At 43.7% G+C, this 19,874-nt stretch overlaps 1 protein-coding gene across 2 annotated transcripts in view; it reads left to right on the top strand.

Moving 5' to 3' along the window:
- Nucleotides 1-18,027, top strand: part of LOC137564074 (heterogeneous nuclear ribonucleoprotein H-like) — a 29,445-nt gene extending 11,418 nt beyond the window's left edge. Inside the window, exons 7-8 of one of the 2 annotated variants that reach the window (XM_068277411.1) lie at nucleotides 4,986-5,078; nucleotides 17,177-18,027. In XM_068277411.1, coding sequence (XP_068133512.1) covers nucleotides 4,986-5,078; nucleotides 17,177-17,295 — 212 coding nt within the window. In that variant the 3' untranslated portion in view covers nucleotides 17,296-18,027. The remainder of the gene's footprint in view (nucleotides 1-4,985; nucleotides 5,079-17,176) is intronic. The other variant, XM_068277412.1, reaches the window with a different exon arrangement.
- The last annotated feature ends 1,847 nt before the right edge of the window (nucleotides 18,028-19,874 follow it).

The raw sequence follows: 19,874 nt of genomic DNA, 5'->3' as shown, positions 1-19,874 counted from the left end.
GGGAATTCTGATCATTTTGCTTAACCCCCCTGGCGGTCTATATTTAAAACCGCCAGGGGGCAGCAGAGCAGCGTTTTTTTTGTTTTTGTTTTTAAATCGTGTAGCTGTGCAGCGGCATCCACCCTCCCTCTTCGATCAGGAAATCCCGTTCAAAGAACGGGATTTCCTGGAGGGCTTCCCCCGTCGCCATGGCGATGGGCGGCATAACGTCACCGACGTCATTGGGAGTCCCGATCTACCCCTCAGCACTGCCTGGCACTGATTGGCCAGGCAGCGCACGGGGTCTGGGGGGGGCTTGTGCAGCGAGTGGCGGCGATCAGAATGCACACGCAGCTAGCAAAGTGCTAGCTGCGTGTTGCAAAAAAAAAATCATGCAAATTGGCCCAGCAGGGCCTGAGAAATCCTCCTGCGCGGCATAGCCCGTGCTCAGCACAGGCTTACCGCCAGGGAGGTTAAATAGCTTCTGAATTGTCGGTGAATATTAGATAAGGTGCAAAGTGAGATTGGCACCTATAAAACATTTTTTTTAATGAATGCGGGAAGAAAAGTTGTTGGACATGGCAGCAATAAAGCAAGACATATTCTAAGGCGGCGTCCTCACTATACACATTGCTGTGCACATTCAGCAAAAGGTACAATGGGTAATGCACAATATCAGAAGTGCTTAGACACCATAAACATAATGGCCTGAATTCACTAAGCAGTTTAGACTAGCCTACTGATGGTTTTTAGTCTACTGATGGTTTGGTGTAAATCAGTTGCATCAAGAGGGAATTCACTAATTCACAATGTTTTAGACCTGGTATAAAACATTCTGTAATTACGTCGGTAAAGCAGGGGAAATGAACAAAAGATGCAATTCACAAATGAATAGCTGACTTGCTTCTCCTCTGAGCTCTCCTCTGGATACAACTAAACTCCTGCATAATTAATTCAAAAGGTTCCATCCTCACGTTTAAATTACCTCACAGAATTTATCAACAGAAATCAACTGGTCTAATCTGTCAGAAAAAGTGGGTGTGGTTACTCCTTGTTTGCCTTTGTTAATTGCATCTTTTGATTTCCCCGCTTTACTGACCTAATTACCGAATGTTTTAGACTAGGTCTAAAAACAGGTTTAACCTCCCTGGCGGTAAGGGCTATGCCGCGCAGGGGGAGATCTCAGCCCCTGGTGGGGCGATTTTTATTCTGTAAATTGCTGTGCGCGCAGCCAGCACTTTGCTAGCCGCGCGCACAGCTTGATCGCCGCCGCTCTGCGGCGATCGGCCGCACGCAGCGGCGAAAGAGGGGCCCCCCCGCCAGAGCCCTGCGCTGCCCGGACCAATGAGTTCCGGGCAGCGCTATGGGCTGGATCGGAGGTGTCTGACGTCAGGACGTCGGCTGACGTCCATGACGTCATCCCGATCGTCGCCATGGCGACAGGAGAAGCCAAACAGGGGAACGCGTTGTATACGCGTTCCCCTGTTTGCTATAGATGCCGGCGACGATCGCACTAGAGGGACACATGCGCCCTCTAGTGGTGTTTCATGTAGCTACCACTCTGGTAGCTTTACATGAAACAAAAAAAAAAAATTTAAAAAAAAGTTTTTTTGCCAATTTGGCAAAAAAAATTAACCGCCAGGGAGGTTAAAACATTACACCAAACCATCAGTAGACTAGTCTAAACTTTCACTTCCTTTGTGATTGGTCAGCAGTAGACTTCAGAGCATGTTTGGTTCTTTCTCTTTAAAAAGTGGCACAAGTATGCATGTCAGTTTTATACATGTATGCACAGACTTTCTCCAGAAATGAAGTTTCCCCCATCGGGTCTACTGAGGATAAGCAGTCCTAACTGGTTGACCCTTTAACTTCAGTTTTTTGCTGCTGCTTCATATTCTCTATTGGTCTTCTTGGAAGCATGTGACTTTGTTATATGCACTTGCACTGTGGACTAACCTCTAGCTACTGCTGTCTGTCAGGTCTGCTTTTTTTTTTTTTTTTTTTTTTTTTTTTTTTACACTCTGATTAGTAAGTTATTTGAATTTCAAATTATCTGTGGAGCGGACTCTAGCACCCATTCAAGTTGAAGTGACATCCTTTGATTGATGCGCTAAGCTGTGCATATATAGCTCTGGGGTTTTTGTTTTTTCCCATTAGTTCGGAAACTGTCTTGCTAAAGAGAAGAGGCACTCTTAAAATGATCCTGAGCCTAAGCTCTGGATCAAACTTGAGATACTTACCTGATGACCCTCCGGCGGATCGGCACGGAGGGCGCGGGCGGCGTCCTCCGTGCCTTAAAAGATGAGGCAGGTGATTAACTTTCCTAATTTCGCCTCGTAAGTCCTTTAAATACTCACCTGTCCTGACTTGTTCTCTCAAGGCAGTTGATCACTCCAACCTCTGCCGTACTGCCAAGGAAGGGGGTGGAGCGTCTCCTGGGATAGTATGACTGTCATTCCGGGCTTTAGGCCTTTTTCACAGTGGGGCGTTACGTTTGATGCAACGTTAAAGTCTCACAAACTTTAACTTAAACACAACTTAAACACAGCGCTTGTAGGTTATGAAATTCGACGTCATTTTGCACTGCGTTGTCTCTTGGTGCGCCATTTTCGTTGCATACTGGAACGAAAACGGAGCATGCGTTACATTTAAAAAAAAAAAAAAAAAAATACTGAGCATGTGCAACACACAACACAACAAATTTATTGCTAAACGCACAGCATGCAGCACTTTCTAAATATTGCTACACGTTACACACAACGCACCGTGTGCAATGTGAATGAAGCACAGACTTAATATTGCTGTGTGTTACGGGCAACTTTAACGTCCCACTGTGAAAGAGGCTTTAATGCAGCCTTTCATTGGAAAAGCTCTCATTTTTCCCTCAAGTACACTTTAAAGGACAACTTAAGTGAGAGCGGTATATGGAGGCTGCCATATTTATTTACTTTTAAATAATACCAGTTGCCTGCTAGCCCTACTAAGCTATTTGGCTACAGTAGTGTCTAACACTAGAAACAAGCATACAGCTAATCTTGTCAGGCCTGACAATGTCAGAAACATCTGATGTGTTGTGTTCTTGTTCAGGGTCTGTTACTAAATGTATTAGAAACAGAGAATCAGCAGGATAGCCAGGCAACTGGTATTGTTTAAAATGAAATAAATATGGCAACCTCCATATCCCTCTAGTTAGTTGTCCTTTAAAGGAAATCTTAAGTGATGATAAAAAAGGAGTTTAAATAGTGATCCTGTTCCCACACTGTCATTCTGTGTCCCTCCGAGAGAAAGTTCTAAAGTGTACCAGAGACTATTGATGCTGCGGATTTGATACCTACCTGGAGCTCCCTTGCTGTCCTCCCGGAGTCTGCCACTCAGGTCTGCGCATGCGCAGAAGACCCTGACTGATGCAACTGAACCATTTACCGCCCCAGGCTGAATGCAGACTGCGGGAGGACAGCGAGGGACTTGACGTGCTTATGGGGCTGGAGGAAGCCCAGGGTAATTATCAAATGTGCAGCACCAATCGTCTGTCTTCCTTGAAGCCTTCCTTTTATTGGAGAAATCGGCCAAAAAAAAGCGTTACTCACCTGGGGCTTTCTCTCTGATAACTTCTTTAAGGTGCTAATCATTGGTACCAATTTTAGTTACCCATCATATTTTCTATCTGATTATTCTGATTGTCGTGTATAAAAACAAACTGGTGGGCCCAAACTATCTTGAATGATTTCATTGTTTGAGACTTGATCGATCGGCGTGGCTTTTTTTTTTTCTTTATAGATGCGGTTGCAAATATGATCATTAGTTGGATTCCTTAAAGGGACTCCGAGCAGTGCAGAAAGTATGGAAAGATGCATATAATTTTAAAGCTTTCTCCTCTTTCCAATGATATATAAACCACCGCCCTACGCCTTTTAGTTTTCGCTATTTTCGCGATTGAAATGGCCGCGGCCAGCTATTTCAATCGCGAAAATAGAGAAAACTAAAAGGCGTAGGGCGACGATTTAGGTGTCGCCAGAAAGAGGAGAAAGAGCGCTTTAAAATATCCATCTTTCCATAGTTACATTGTATTACACAGGGTGACTTTTTCCTAAAGTCAGCACCTTCATTCTGCTGAATGGAGCTGCTGACTTCAGGAAAAAGTCGCCCTGTGTAATACAATGTAACTATGGAAAGATGCATATTATTTTAAAGCTTTCTCCTCTTTCTGGCGACACCTAAATCGTCGCCCTACGCCTTTTTAGTTTTCTCTATTTTCGCGATTGAAATCGCGGCCATTTCAATCGTGAAAATGGCAAAAACTAAAAGGCGTAGGGCAGCGGTTTATATATCCTTGAAAAGAGGAGAAAGAGCTTTAAAATGATATGCATCTTTCCATAGTTTCTGCACTGCTCGGAGTCCCTTTTTAAAGGACAACCGAGGTGACACGAGATAGGCATGTGCCAAGTACACAAATAACAAGGCTGTTCCCTTTTTTTTTTTTTTTTTTTTTTTTTTTCCCCTATGCCTGAAAGTGTTAAATATCAGTTATGCAAGGGACAGTTTCTTTCTGGGTCTGGACTGGGTCAAACTATAGCATAACCCTCACTAATTACAGGCATAAAACACTTTCAAGTCAGTAAATGGCTCCTGAAAGCAGAAGAGAGCTAAAAAGCGTCAATATTTCATAGATAATAGCTCTGGCATACTTTAGCAGTTCAGCTTTAGCCGTTTAGCTGCTCAGGTCATTGAGAAGAGACAATGAAACAGTGAAGACTTAAAAAATAGATTTAAAGATAAAATTGAGGGATAACTAAGGTCATTTTTAAAGGATATATGCAATTGTTTTTCTCATCAGTTTATTTTAACCTCGGATGTCCTTTTAATGGTGTGAATTGATGAAATAAGGATGTTTAGACTTGTACATTTTTAGTTTGTGATATGTGAGTTTGTGATATGTGCACATTAATGTGAACTGTTCTACTTTCTTATCCTGAAACCTAAGCAAATATATGTTGTTTTAAAAACAGGTACACAATCAAATTATGGTAGCCCTGGCTCCCAGGCTTTGAGTGGCAGCTATGGGGCTGGATATGGAAATCAAGCTGGTTTAAGTGGTTATGGTAAATATTACTTCTGGTACAATGTATGAATGTTCAAAACTATATTAAATAACTGGTGGGAAGTATGGCTTTTTTGTTTTTAATCCTACAAACATGATAGCTTTATATTGTGTAGGGAAATTTTATTTTAACGCAGTTATATGAATCTGATTTGTTTCAGGTTGCATGTAGAGATTGGGGATGTATTGGCAGATTCAACTAAGACAAGTCTCTCTGACCAAATCTGACAGAAAAGGAAAGATTTATTTGGCTGCTTAGTTGTATGGCTCTGCAGCGAGCTTTTAAAGCTACAGAGCACTAAATTGTAAAAAAAATAGCCTGGTCACTAGGGGGTGTAAGCCTGTGGTCCAGAACTGGATAAAATATTTTACATGCCTGCTGCTGTGCCCCTCCCATCTTCTGCATTTCCGTGTCATAGATGCATGGGTATGATGTCCAGGGATGAGTAACGCATGAGTTCCAACTAGGTTTTATGCAGAATTCATCCAGGTAATTGGCAAACTTGACGGGAGAGGCGGGGGGGCCTTCTGCTTTAATCCGTCCCACACTGCATCCAATTCACGGTCACGTGACAACCGCACTTCCTCCTTTCGGGTTGAAGGAGGAAGTGTGGTAGTCACGTGGCCGTGAATTGGAACGCAGTGTGGGACAGATTAAAGCGAAGGCTCCTGGGTACGTTTGAAGGGGCACTACATCGAAAAACTGTAACATTTAAAATATGTGCAAACATACAATTAAGAAGTACATTTTTTCCAGAGTAAAATGAGCCATAAATTACTTTTCTCCTGTGTTGCTGTCACTTACAGTAGGTAGTAGAAATCTGACAGAAGTGACAGGTTTTGGACTAGTCCATCTCTTCATAGGGGATTCTCAGGGATATATTTATTTTCAAAAGGCCTTAGTGAATGGCAATTGCTCTGTCCAACTGCCCAAAAACTTTGTAGAGAGCAGGGAAGCTGGCCAGCATCATTGTTTAAATCCTTTTTATGGAATATCTTTATTAAGAATAAAAGCCTTGCTGAGAATCCCCTATGAAGAGATGTACTAGTCCAAAACCTGTCACTTCTGCCAGATTTCTACTGCCTACTGTAAGTGACAGCAACACAGGAGAAAAGTAATTTATGGCTCATTTTACTCTGGAAAAAAATGTACTTTTGTATGTTTGTAAAATGTGTGCAGTTTTTCGCTGTAATGCCCCTTCAACCCTCCTGCGCACCCAGCTCATGTGTGGTAATCACCTGGATGAATTGCAAATAAAAACTATTCGGAATTCATCCGTTGCTCATCCTTGATGTCACGCACCACGTGCTATACGCCTGCAGTGAGTGAGGCGTGGAATATAGATGGGCACCATAGTGGGCAAGCTCATATCTTCCGCTTGTTTATTCTTTTGTCCTGCCCGCCGGTATCGAGCGTGGAATCAATCCGGTGGGGTATCGGACACGTCGGAAATCAAACGAGCCATCAGCGGCTCGATTACATGGTAGAAACGTAACGTGCATGCCCAGCATTAGATTTTCTGTTAGAATGCATAATTAGATTTTCTGTAGATGCTGGTCATTATCTCTGGTGCCTTGTCTTCTGTTTATCTCCTGCTGAGTAGAACAATGCCTAATTGCTCGGCAGATAGATGGTAAGATGGATAAATTTCCAACATGTTAAACTTTATCTGGCAGGTAAATCTAATGCTGGGCATACATGGCAGTAAACTCCCCTTATCAATCGAGCAGCTGAAGGCTCGATTGATAATCTGTCAGGTCCGATGATCTGCTGGATAGATTCCCCGCCAGCGGGGAATCGAGCGGCTGAGGAGCGCCGGCGGGGGTCGATCCGGCAGGATCGACCAGTGTATGCCCAGCATAACATTGTATGGTGTATTCCCAGCATGATGCTGGGCATACGCAGGGCGTTTTTTATTATCAATCGAGCCGCTGATTGCTCAATTGATAAAATCCGACGTGTCCAATCAGCGCCTGGATCGATTCCGCGCTCGATACCCGCCGGCGAAACAATGGGAGAAAACGAGTGGAAGATGAGAAGCGTCCACGGGGGCGAGCTGGAATCGATCCAGGCGCGAGCGGGGACGCGCCAGTATCGAGCCAGCGGCTCTATTCCGGCGCATAAACGAGCCGTGTATTCCCAACATAAGACATGCTACTGTTCAGGATTATCTGATAGCTTGATTACTGGAGCTTTGTTTAGAGTTCAGAGGGCAGCACACTGCATTCCTCCCTGCAGTAGTATGCATGCTTCTTCAACCCACTGCTTCAGAAAGCATGTGTCACTCACTCAGTAGCCTCACGCTGTATAGCCCTTCCTTCTACAGGAAGTGAGAGCTTATGCCATGCAGAAATTTTGTTTAATAGGTAGAAAACCTACTTTGAAACAACCCCCTTACTCATGTGGTCTGCATTGTTCTGTGCAGGCGCAGAACTAATGCGCCTGCACAGCACGCTCCAGACCTCGTGAGAGTGACAGCAGTGCAGTAGATGCTGACCTGGCAAGGCCGGCATCTAAACTGAGGGGATCCCGGGACTCCGAAGCTGCGGCCAGCGACATATCCGCAGCTCAGATCTGTAGCCGCCGGAGGCTGTATGCAGAGCAATGCGCGCAGCAGGCGTTTCAACATACCTCCTTGGGGATCACGATGTCGGCCGCCATTCTTCTTCCGAGGCTCTGCTTCCCCCTGGTGAGATCGACTACTGTCGTCATAACAGCCGGCAATCTCACTTGCAGTGCCACCCGGAGGGTGGAGTGAAAACTGCAGTGCTGAAGCCAGGGAGGTGAGTGATTGCTGGAACTGCTGCAGATCTCCCTGGCAGCATGATTTTTCCCAGGTTTTAGGGTCTAAAAGGGTGCTTTTAAACCCTAAAACCTGTAAATAATCAATGCCAAGGGGGTTAACAGGGCTGGTATCGGCACAATGGAGGGGACCAGCAGGACTTTGAGGGAGCAGACACTTGCAGGGGCTGGCTGATCTCTGCAGATGGGGACCCAAATGGCTGCCTTAGCTGAGAACACTGTTTTGTGTGAGGCTTTATAGCCTCAGTACTCTGTAGAGCCTAGGATCTCAACGTGTGGGACGCGTACCCCAGGGGGTACTGCTGAAGGTTCCAGGGGGTACTCGGGCTTGATATAGCAAAGAATAACAAATGTACTGTTTTTGAAAATGATAAATCTTATTTAAAGAGACTCTGAAGTCTCCTAAAATTCAGCTTTTTATTGCAAAAACCTCTAACCTTATTGCCCTAACTAAAACGCAGCATCCCTGCGGCTGGACTCTAACTAAATCCTCCCCAAACTCCATGGGGCACACTGCGTGGAGCGCTTCCGTGAGACTGCAGCTCTGCTTCTACACGCGTCTATCAGCACGCATCTCCGCCCGCCCCTCTGTCTTCCTTCACTGAGAGGTAGAGGCGGAGATACGTGCGGATTGACACGCATGGAGACAGAGCTGCAGCTGAAAGCTCTGCCTCCCGGGGCAGCAAAATCCACGACCAAGAAAGTTGTGGATTTTGCGAGGGGAGTTTGGGGGATTTAGTTACAGTTCAGCCGCAGGGATACAGCGTTTTAGTTAGGGCAATAATGTTAGAGGTTTTTGCAGTAAAAAGCTGAATTTTGGGAGACTTAAGTGTTTCTTTTAAGCTGTTTTCACAGTGCGATGTTACAGCCGCACGATATACAAAGTAACGCAGGCTAACGCACAGCAGCACAAAGTATGTGTTCCATTCACAGTGCTAACGTTGCGTTGTGTGTAACGTAGCAATATGTAGAAAATGCTGCATGCTGTGCGTTGTCTGCGTTATTAGCTACGTTGGACTGTTTGCACATGCTCAGTAATGTTTTCATTTTTAAAAATGACGCATGCGCCGTTTTCATTCAGTATGCATCAAGTACGCATCAAGAGACTCATAATGCAGTTCAATATAACGTCCAACTTCAACGCTAACATGCGTTAGGGGCACATTATGCGACCTTAACGTCGCATCAAACGCAACGTCTTAGTGTGAAAGCGCCCTTAAACACCAAATTAGTATTTTATCTAATTCAAAGCAATAGTAAATCCTTGGAAATTGTTTAGAACCAATTATCATGTACTACGATTAAATATATATTTATCAAGGGGTGCTTGTAATAAGGTTTACTATGCTAGGGGGGTACTTGGTGAATACTGGGATTTAAAAGGGGTACATACCAATAAAATGTTAAGAAACACTGCTGTAGAGCAGTGTTTCTCAATATTTTACTGGTATGTACTCCTTTTAAAACCCTTTACTAGTCAAGTACCCTCTAATATTGTAAACATTTATCACAACTACCCTTTGACAAATTGAGATTTAGAACCAATTATCACATACTACGATTAAATATAGATTTGTCAAGGGGTAGTTGTGATAAATGTTTACATCAAGTGTACCTATGACAATCTATTTTTCAATTAGGAGCTGTACAGCTGGGGTATTTTCCAAGCGGTCTAGTGGCACATCATTTTTCTTAGCTAGACTAGGTCAGGTAGCTGAGTATCCAGGTCTCTGGGGGGGTTGTGGGAGTTGGGGCGGGTACATTTTTAATATTGTGATTTTTTTTTTTTAACCAAAAACCGCTAGCAGATCCGCAAAATGCTAGCAGATTTTGAAACCCTTTTTTTTTTTTTTTTTTTTTTTTTTTTTTTTTTTCTGTAGCGTTTCAGCTAGCATTTTGTGGTTTTGTGAAGCGTTTTTGGTGTAGTAGATTTCATGTATTGTTACAGTAAAGCTGTTACTGACAGCTACTGTAACAAAAAACGCCTGGCAAACCGCTCAAGTGCCATTTTTCAGAGCGGTTTGCGTTTTTCCTATACTTAACATTGAGGCAGAAACGCATCCGCAATCCAAAATCTCCAGCAGCCCGGGAGTATGCGTTTCTGCAAAACGCCTCCCGCTCTGGTGTGCACCAGCCCATTGAAATACATTACCCTAGCGGATCCGCACCCGCAAGTGGATCGCAAACCGCAGCTGAACCGCTCTGGTGTGCACTAGGCCATAGAGGGTACTTGACTAGTAAAGTGTTTTAAAAGGGGTACATACCAATAAAATGTTTACCTCAAGGAACCATCAGAAGTACACCCTGGGGTACGCGTACCACACGTTTAGAACCTAGGCTGTAGAGCAGGGCTTTTCAACCCTGTCCTCAAGTACCACCAACAGTGCATGTTTGGTGGAAAGCCAGAGGCTCAACTCTGCTGTGACACTAATTACCTTACCTGTGAATGTTTGTGGTTTCCTGCAAAACATGAACTGTTGGTGGTATTTGAGGACAAGGTTGAAAAGCCCTGCTGTAGAGGACATGCATCTAAAAATGTAGTAAAACAGTAGAGTCCCTTTAGTAAACTACAAGGTACCCGGTCAAGTAGTTTACTAGATTAGAAGTTTTAGATCTGTATAAGTCATACATTGTGTATTCATACAGGCCCATTGTCAGGACCTGAGGACTGAGTTTACTATAGCCAGAGCTTTACTATATCAGTTTACTATAACAATATTGTACTGTAAAGCTGAAAATTGGTTGCCAATCACTTTTGCAATCTATAAAGCCAAGCTCAAAACCGAAGTTGAATTTCCCTTTGAATTTAAACTCATTTTGCACAGAAGTTCAGTTTTCTGCAGAAAACACTTGGGCTGTGGGAGCACACATGTATGTTTTAGGCTACTTACACACCAGGACTTTGCGTTTAGGGGACGTTATAGGGCACATAACGTGCCCCTAACGCAACGCCTGGTGCTTTCTGATGTGGACGTCAGAGTGAGCCGCGTTGCTCAGCTCACTCTGGCGTCCGTGATGCGTACTCTTGGACGCATGCGGCATCACGTGGTCCCGCCTGGCCAGTCGCCGCACAGAGCGGCCGCCCAGGGAAGGAAACACTGCACGTCACATCGTGCAGTGAATATTAGCCATGTGCATGGCCGCTCTCCACTGCTCCCCAGCACTACTGAGCATGTGCGTACAGTCTAACGCGGCTTAGCCGCGCATAACGCACAGCATGCAGCACTCAACGGATGTGCTGCGTTACAATGTAACACAACGTGGGCACTGTGAACCGCCCATTGATTTTTCATTACTGTGCAGTGTGGCTGCGTTACAGGCTGCACTAACGTGCGCCTGTAACGTCTTAATGTGAAAGCAGCCTGAGTGAGTTTTCTGCAGTGGAAAACTGAGAACCAATGTTAATAGGCTGGTTCTCACTTGAATGCATTTTCCCATGCAGAGAAAACAAAACTAGCAGTGAAGCACTGCGTGCAATTTCTCTCATTTACACTAGCTTCTGTGAAAAAATGCACACGTTTCCAGGCAGGTGTGCGCCCAGCCTAAAAGACCCTGAAAGGGCAACCTATTGTCTTAAAAAAATTTTTGCAGAAAGGGTCTAAAGCTTGCAGGCACTGCTCCGCTTTTATTTTAATGTCTCAAGGCATGCTTTGTCGGGTATCGTGGATGCACACTGCACTATGTAAAGAAAATCTGAAGTTTCATTTGGAAGCTGCCACTGCTAATTAAGCTGGAAGTCTACCTGGTCCAGTGCTAAAGTTCCGCTGTCCTCCAAGCTGCCGCTGTCCCGTCCGTATGGACACCAGGTTGGATCGTGGTGCACGGGTGCGGCTCTTACAAAGGCGCTCCAGTGGCCGGTAGCATTCTGTGATTGTGCAGTTCAGACTTGAACTTCGTAAGTACAGAAAGTTCCTGGCAATCGCAATGAGGCGCAAAAGCCAGGATCGGTAATCCTAGAGTGAGGACAGCGGAACTTCAGTGCTGGGCCAGATATACTTTTTGGGGCTGGGAAAAATAAAGCCCGCCTCCGCAGCGATTTCCGCCCTCTGCCCTTCCCTCCCTCCGCCTGACGCAGTGGGCTGCGCAAGACGGATATCCGACCTACGCCGCCTAGGATAGGCTTCAGCTTATCAGATGCCGGCGATCAGAGGTCGGGGGATTGCTGATCTCCTTTACAGCGCTGTATGATGTAAACAGCAGGGATTTCTTCCCTGCGTGTTTACATTTAGCCTGCGAGCCACGATCGGAGGCTCGCAGGCTGTTCACGGAGACACCCTCCGTGAACTGACATGGAACGAGCGCCCGTTTCCATGGTAACACCGCTTCGACCTGCCGACGCCTATCGGCGTTAGGCGGTCGTTAAGTGGTTTAATAAGATACAATTGGCACCATCTATATTTTCACTTTGTAACTAGTATAATCTGAATATTCACTTGTAAGCTAGGGTAGTTTGTGCATAAACCTCCCTCCTGAGTGCTGGGGCCTTGGTGGATTGCCACTGTCAATGTTGTCAAGAATACAGGGTTATGTTTAAAGGACAACTGAATTAAGAAACTATACCAGTAGCCCATTTCTCCACATAGTTACATAGTTACATAGTTACATAGTTACATAGTTACTTTGGTTGAAAAAAGACATACGTCCATCGAGTTCAACCAGTACAAAGTACAACACCAGCCTGCTCCCTCACATATCCCTGTTGATCCAGAGGAAGGCGAAAAAACCCTTACAAGGTAAAAATTCCTTCCCGACTCCAGATGGCAATCAGATAAAATCCCTGGATCAACATCATTGGCATTACCTAGTAATTGTAGCCATGGATGTCATTCAACGCAAGGAAAGCATCTAAGCCCCCTTTAAATGCAGGTATAGAGTTTGCCATAACGACTTCCTGTGGCAATGCATTCCACATCTTAATCACTCTTACTGTAAAGAACCCTTTCCTAAATGGCTAAAACGTTTTTCCTCCATGCGCAGATCATGTCCTCTAGTCCTTTGAGAAGGCCTAGGGACAAAAAGCTCATCCGCCAAGCTATTATATTGCCCTCTGATGTATTTATACATGTTAATTAGATCTCCTCTAAGGCGTCTTTTCTCTAGACTAAATAAACCCAGTTTATCTAACCTTTCTTGGTAAGTGAGACCTTCCATCCCACGTATCAATTTTGTTGCTCGTCTCTGCACCTGCTCTAGAACTGCAATATCTTTTTTGTAATGTGGTGCCCAGAACTGAATTCCATATTCCAGATGTGGCCTTACTAGAGAGTTAAACAGGGGCAATATTATGCTAGCATCTCGAGTTTTTATTTCCCTTTTTTAAGGGAATCCTGCGCTTTCATGTATCGCCTCCGTATTTCGTAATTATCACTCAAAAAGAAAACCTAAACATAGCCTAATACTGTTTTGGTAAGGTTGTCTTATTCTCAAACACCCCAGTGCCACTAAGCCACTTGTGTATCCATCCACCAAAAGTCTGGGTATCACCGGTCCTCACCATGTCACAGCTGCCAGGTCACAGACTGCAAGAAAAATCACAATCGCCACTCCTACACTGCCCAAACAGTGGAAAAGGACACCTTCCAGTGCATACACCAGGGACAGGGTCTCACAGGTCCTCACCGTATATACTCTAGCTGCCAGGCAACAGACAGCAAAAAAAGCTCAAACCCACAATTTGCTTTCTCTCCTTGTGCATCAATCTGTTATACTAACACCATTGGCCTCTCACCTTATTGATTTAAGACGGCAACCACGTTTGTCCCACCATTTTTATCTCAGGCAGTCTCCACAGCAGCACCTCAGCAGTATGAATCTTTATATACAGGTCTCACAGCTTCAGATCTCATGCTGCAAACCTAGTGACTGTGAATGTTTGTAGTTTCCTGCATAACATGCGGCTGTCGCTGGGCCTTGAGGACGGAGCTGGGGAACTCTGCAGGTGATCTGAACACGCAGCTGGTAAAAAGGGTGAATGCTGCTTCCTGTGCAGTAAAGTTGCTGTGTGCTCCAGAACTGGAGTCTGACGCTTTTTACCAGCTGTGTGTTCAGATCACCTGCAGCGTTCCCCAACTCCGTTGTCAAAGGCCCAGCGACAGCCGCATGTTATGCAGGAAACCACAAACATTCAGTCACTAAGTTTGCAGCATGAGATCTGAAGCTGTGAGACCTGTATATAGAGATTCATACTGCTGGGGTGCTGCTGTGGAGACTGCCTGGGATAAAATACAAATGTGGTTTCTGTCTTATAACTTGGACAGCAATCAATAAGGTGGGAGGCCACTGGTGTTGGTATAACAGATTAATGCACGAGGAGAGGAAGCTAATTGAGCTTTTTTTTTTTTTTTTTTTTTTTTTTTTTTTTTTTTTTTTTTTTTTTGCTGTCTGTTGCCTGGCAGCCAGAGTATACGGTGAGGACCTGTGCGACCCTGTTCCTGGTGTATGCACTTTTCCACTGTTTAGACAGTGTAGTAGTGGTGAGTGTTTGATTTTTATTGCTGTCTGTGCCCTGGCAGCTATGGCACATGGTGAGAACCGGTTACCCAGACTTTTGGTGGCTGGATACACAAGTGGCTTAGTGGCACTGGGGTGTTTGAGAGTAAGGCCTCATACACACATCAGACTATAGTCTTTGGAAAATGAAAGATCACAGACCAATTTTACCCCCTTCCATGTAGTATGAGAGCCATACCTACAGTCTATTCTATGGAGCTGAACTCACCATCAGACAGAAATCTTTGCAAGATGCTGTAGACATTCAAAAGATCAGTTTCTGCCAAAGATCTGTCCCTGCCAAAGATCCGTTCCTGCAAATTACATTCATAGTTTATGAGATCTGCAGATCATCATACACACCTTGTTTAACATACATTCATCTGCAAATCAGATCCACCAGGATGGATTTTCAGATCTGCAGATGAATGTCAGTTAAACAAGGTGTGTATGATGATCTGCAGATCTCATAGACTATGAATGTAATTTGCAGGGACAGATCTTTGGCAGATAGAAATCTTTGCAAGATGCTGCACACAAAGATGCTGTAGACATTCAAAAGATCAGTATCTGCCAAAGATCTGTCCCTGCCAAAGATCCGTTCCTGAAAATTACATTCATAGTCTATGAGATCTGCAGATCATCATACACACCTTGTTTAACTGACATTCATCTGCAGATCTGAAAATCCATCCTGGTGGATCTGATTTGCAGATGAATGTATGTTAAACAAGGTGTGTATGATGATCTGCAGATCTCAAACTATGAATGTAATTTGCAGGAACGGATCTTTGGCAGGAACAGATCTTTTGCATATACTGATCTTTTGTGTCTGTACAGCATCTGTGTGTGCAGCATCTTGCAAAGATTTCTGTCTGATGGGGAGTTCAGCTCCCTAGAATAGACTGTGTAGGTATGGCTCTCATACTACATGGAAGGGGGTAAAATTGGTCTGTGATCTTTCATTTTCCAAAGACTATGGTCTGATGTGTGTATGAGCCTTTAGAGACAACCTTACCAAAACTGTATTATGCTGTTTGTTTTCTTTTTGAATGATAATTACGGAATACGGAGACTATACATGAGCGCGCAGGATTATTTTGAGAAATTGGACTATACGCTATATGCTCGGTGATTGATGCTGCGACCCATGGACACGTAATTTGATGGACTGAGCTATCAATTGTATTATTGTGTTAGGAGTGAGCGCACATTTACATTGGGTTGATTATACAAGTTGCCTGCAGCCCTACTGATCTTTTTGGCTACAGCAGTGTTTTAATAACACCGGAAACAAGTGGCTAATCTTGTAATGGCTGACATTAATTTTAAGCATGATTCACAAAGCTTTTTCACCTTATCTGTTACATTTTTAAGCTCCCAAAGAACAAAAATATAATGTAATTAAGGTAAAAGTAATTTTGAAATCGTTATTTAGGAACAACTTACTTTCTGTGATTTATTAAGCTTATAAATGTGCTAAAATTATTTTTATTAACCTTCTGCCGCCCGCGTCACGCCAGTAGGCATGGCCGCGGCGGCAGCCCCAGGACCGCCTAACGCCGATTGGCGTAAAGTCCTGGGGCTCTGTTTTGCATGAGATCGCGCATGGTGCGCGCGCATCTCATGCTCGGAGGGCGGAGCTCTGCCCCGCCTTCAGTCTCCGAGCGGCTATTGCCGCTCGGGACTGTTAGATGTCGATCACGCCGTCTATTTACTAGGTGCAGCGCTGCACTGGGGACAGCCGTGTGACACGGCTGTCCCCATGGGGGACAAGAGAGCGATCGGCTCTCATAGGCTTCTGCCTATGACAGCCGATCGCCATAATTGGCTGGCTGTGGGGAGGGAGGGAGGGAATAAACTTAAAGAAACAGGGGTTTTGAAGAAAAAAAAACAAAACAATATTTATTTAAAAAAAAAATAAACATGGGGGAGCTATCAGACCCCACCAACAGAGAGCTCTGTTGGTGGGGAGAAGGGGGGAGGGGGGGGGGGACTGAGTTGTGCGGCCCTGCAGCTTGGCCTTAAAGCTGCAGTGGCCAATGTAGCTAAAAATTGCCTGGTCACTAGGGGGGGTTTAGCCCTGCAGTCCTCAAGTGGTTAATTGGGTTATAATTCATGGATGAGAATTTTTTTGTGATTAGAGCCCAGTGTCAAACACCTGATCTGCATACTTCTAGTCAAGGTCTATGGCTAAAAGTATTAGAGGCAGAGGATAGGCAGGCAACTGGTATTGTTTAAAAGGAAATAAATATTGCAGCCTCCATATCCCTCATTACAGTTGTCATTTAAAGGTGCCAATAAATTTTTTTTTTTTTTTTTAGTTTATCGGTTTTGATCAAAATCAACCACAGGGCAGATAATGTAGGTTGATCAGGCATGGGGCAAGAGCACTGGTAGATTTATGGCCCATAACTGCACTGCATCGAACCACAGGGCTTTGGAGTCTTGAATCAGAGCGATTTTTGGGTACGTGGAGTCAGTGGTTTCATAAACTGGGTGATTTTTGTACAGACTCCAGAGCCCTGCATCAAACAGTGCAAAACTGTTTCGATTTTTTATTTATTTATTTTTTTTGCATATTCCCTGCTGGAATCTATTGTAAATTGATGTGCAGTGCATGGTATGAATCAATTCTCTTCAGAAAGGAAACTACCATTTTGGAGAATTAGATGAAAAATCTGTGTATGGCATGCTTTATTTCTTTTGTACTTGAGCGTTGGTGGTGGTGCTGTGAATAAATGTAGCTGATACTTTCATGGACAAGCCTTTAAAAATAAAACCCTTTTTCTCCTACCCCTCTCTAGGAAGCCAGAGTGGATTAAACAACAGTTACTATGGTGGTGGAAGACAAGGATCAATGGGAGTGAATGGCATGGCTGGAATGTCCAACAATATGAACATGAGTGGTGCATGGGGAATGTGAGCTGAGAAAAGAGCAATTTTTTTCCCTCTAAGGACTGAACTATAGCTCACAATGAAGATATTTTTAATAACCAGAGCTTAACTGTACTTTTCATTTGGGTAGGGATGTTTTTGTTTTTTCTATGGAAGATGAGCTAAAAAATGTAATATACTATTATTTAAGCTCATTGTCTCTCAGATGCTCAGCACTACCCCAGTCTTTATCAGTGTTTTCCCAGTTGTTGATTGTCTCAATAATTTAGGCAGTCCTGACTGCAGTTTTGCTCCTTACAGCCTAATTTTATGAAATATTAGACTATTTCATCCAATACTACAGATTACAGGAGATACAAATGCAGTAAAATTTCAGCAAGGAAGTACTGCTGAGTCTAAAGTGATCGCAGGTGTATGCCAATTTCAAGAATTGGTAAAACTTAAAATTTTCAGTGTGGCATCTGTTAATTTTGTGTATTCATTTATAGAATTGCCTCTTATGTCCATTTAAAAGGTAGTTACACTTTTTATTTCAGTATTTGAAATGTCATATGCTCTTAAATATTAATGGTCGATCTCTACAGCGTTTTTCTTGTAGCACATTTGTTAACAAAAAAAAGGTTGTGTTTATGCAATGCTGAGGTGAACCTTTTTTTTTTTTTTTTTTTTTTTTTTAATTGCCAATGACTTTTCTGTTCTTTTTAAAATGTTAACTGTTTGTGTGGTACAGTTTACCTTGTCCAATAAATATGGAAATACAGGTACTTGTTGGTTCCATTAATGTTCCATGAATCTTTTTGTCCTGCAGGGTGTACTCATTTTCTATTTTTACATCAGTGCTTCACAATATTTTAACAATTTCTATAACTGTGCTGCTGTTGGTGTATTATTACATAGTTTGATTGGAAAACTATTGGTGTATCAAGTTAAACCTGAGAATATGATTCAACGCTGACCTGCAGATCCAGTGAAAGGTGAAAAACCCTTACAAGGCTTGGCTATTTGGCCTTAATAAAAAAAAATCCCTTTCCGAATCTAGAGGGTAATCGGATACATACCCTAGATCAATGCCACTTGGACTTGCCTAGTGATTAAATCCATTGAGGTTCTGCAAGAACAGCTCCAAGCCTCCTTTAACTGCTGACAAATAATTTGCCGTAAATACTTGTAGAATGTGCTCTAGCTTATGCTAACTTATTTCTATGTTAATGACCAGACACTTGAGGTCGTTTCAAAGGGGTTAAATGAAAGGGGTTTATTTACAATTATACATATGTACAAGTTAGATCATACAAACTATGTGACTCACATAATGGCTCTATATACCCTATGCACAGTCACACACTTCCATTAGCTGAGCCCCTATTCTGTTCCACAGTCCATAGCAACAGCATTCCAAGAGAGAGAGATATATAATCCCCAGCATTGTCTTATATCTGGACATCACAGGTAAAGAGACTCCTCTTCTGTGTTATACATCAATAGTTCCTGCCCTTAGCAGCTGGGGGGAGGAGAGGAAACTGTTGGTGTGGTTGTAGCCAGTCCCTCAATGGCCATTTGCGGGGGCTGGGGGTCAGTGTCTGAGGCCATTGTCTTTGCTGTGTTATTTACTCATATGCAGATGTGTGTGGTTGTAAAAAGTCCTTTATGAAACCCAGGCTTTGCACACGGCCCCAGCTGATCAACTAGATTCACTGTGTATAGCATACAAAGTTCAATCCATGTAGGCACATCTGAAATAACTTTCAACTCCAACAATACTTAACTGCTTTGTATAAACTACGTTTTAAACATTTTCTGTAAAGGACTCTATTCTGTCTGACTTAAGTGTCTCTTACCAGGGCACTGACTGAGTTTTATATATTCAGTTGTCTTTGGGTTAACCCAAACAATACAAATACTGCGCTGATATATAAAACTGGTGGTGCCTGGTGGTGCGCTGCCTCTAATATCAATGCCCTCTATGTTCATACAAGCTGCGCTCAATTGCTCCTATGGGATCAGTCCTCATACAGACAATTTTTTTAACCATCATTCTTTTTAACAGTAGTACTTCAGCAGGTTGCTGTCAAACGCCTATTCAGTGAGTTACACCCAAAGCAGTGGGCACTCACCGCATATATATGGCCCTCTGTCAGATAGGTCACCAGTGCCTATGGGGTCATCTGGCTGCCCCTGCCACATCGAGCACTTTCTGTACGCTGTTCACACATCCTCATAGGATCATTACACCTCAAAAGACATAATCGGAACCACCAAAGCGTAAAACCATAAACTTTTATTAAAAAAAATTTGCACTCACAAGAATATTCAGGGTTTTGTAGCAGTGTTTATGGGCTGTACCCCAAACGTTGGCCGCTGGTGTGGTCGCAGTCTCCCTTGTGTGCCTCTCTGCCTCCACAATGCCTGTCATCTGCAGTGTATGCTTGACTAGTTTCCTCGCTTTGCGACTCATCACAAGCTTCTGATGAGTCGCAAAGGCAAATCAGCCTGCACTCCCTCACGGACCCCTTGCCTGCTATAAAAAAAGTACTCGCGGCCGTCATGTTCCAGTTTGTCTTCGGCTGGAATAGTGAGAGGGACAGAGCTTGCTGGAGATGGGGAAAG

This window comes from Hyperolius riggenbachi, chromosome 3 (assembly GCF_040937935.1).
Source record: "Hyperolius riggenbachi isolate aHypRig1 chromosome 3, aHypRig1.pri, whole genome shotgun sequence".
NCBI lineage: Eukaryota > Metazoa > Chordata > Amphibia > Anura > Hyperoliidae > Hyperolius > Hyperolius riggenbachi.
The sequence above is the reverse complement of the archived record's forward strand: the minus strand, read 5'-3'. Positions and strand labels throughout refer to the sequence as shown.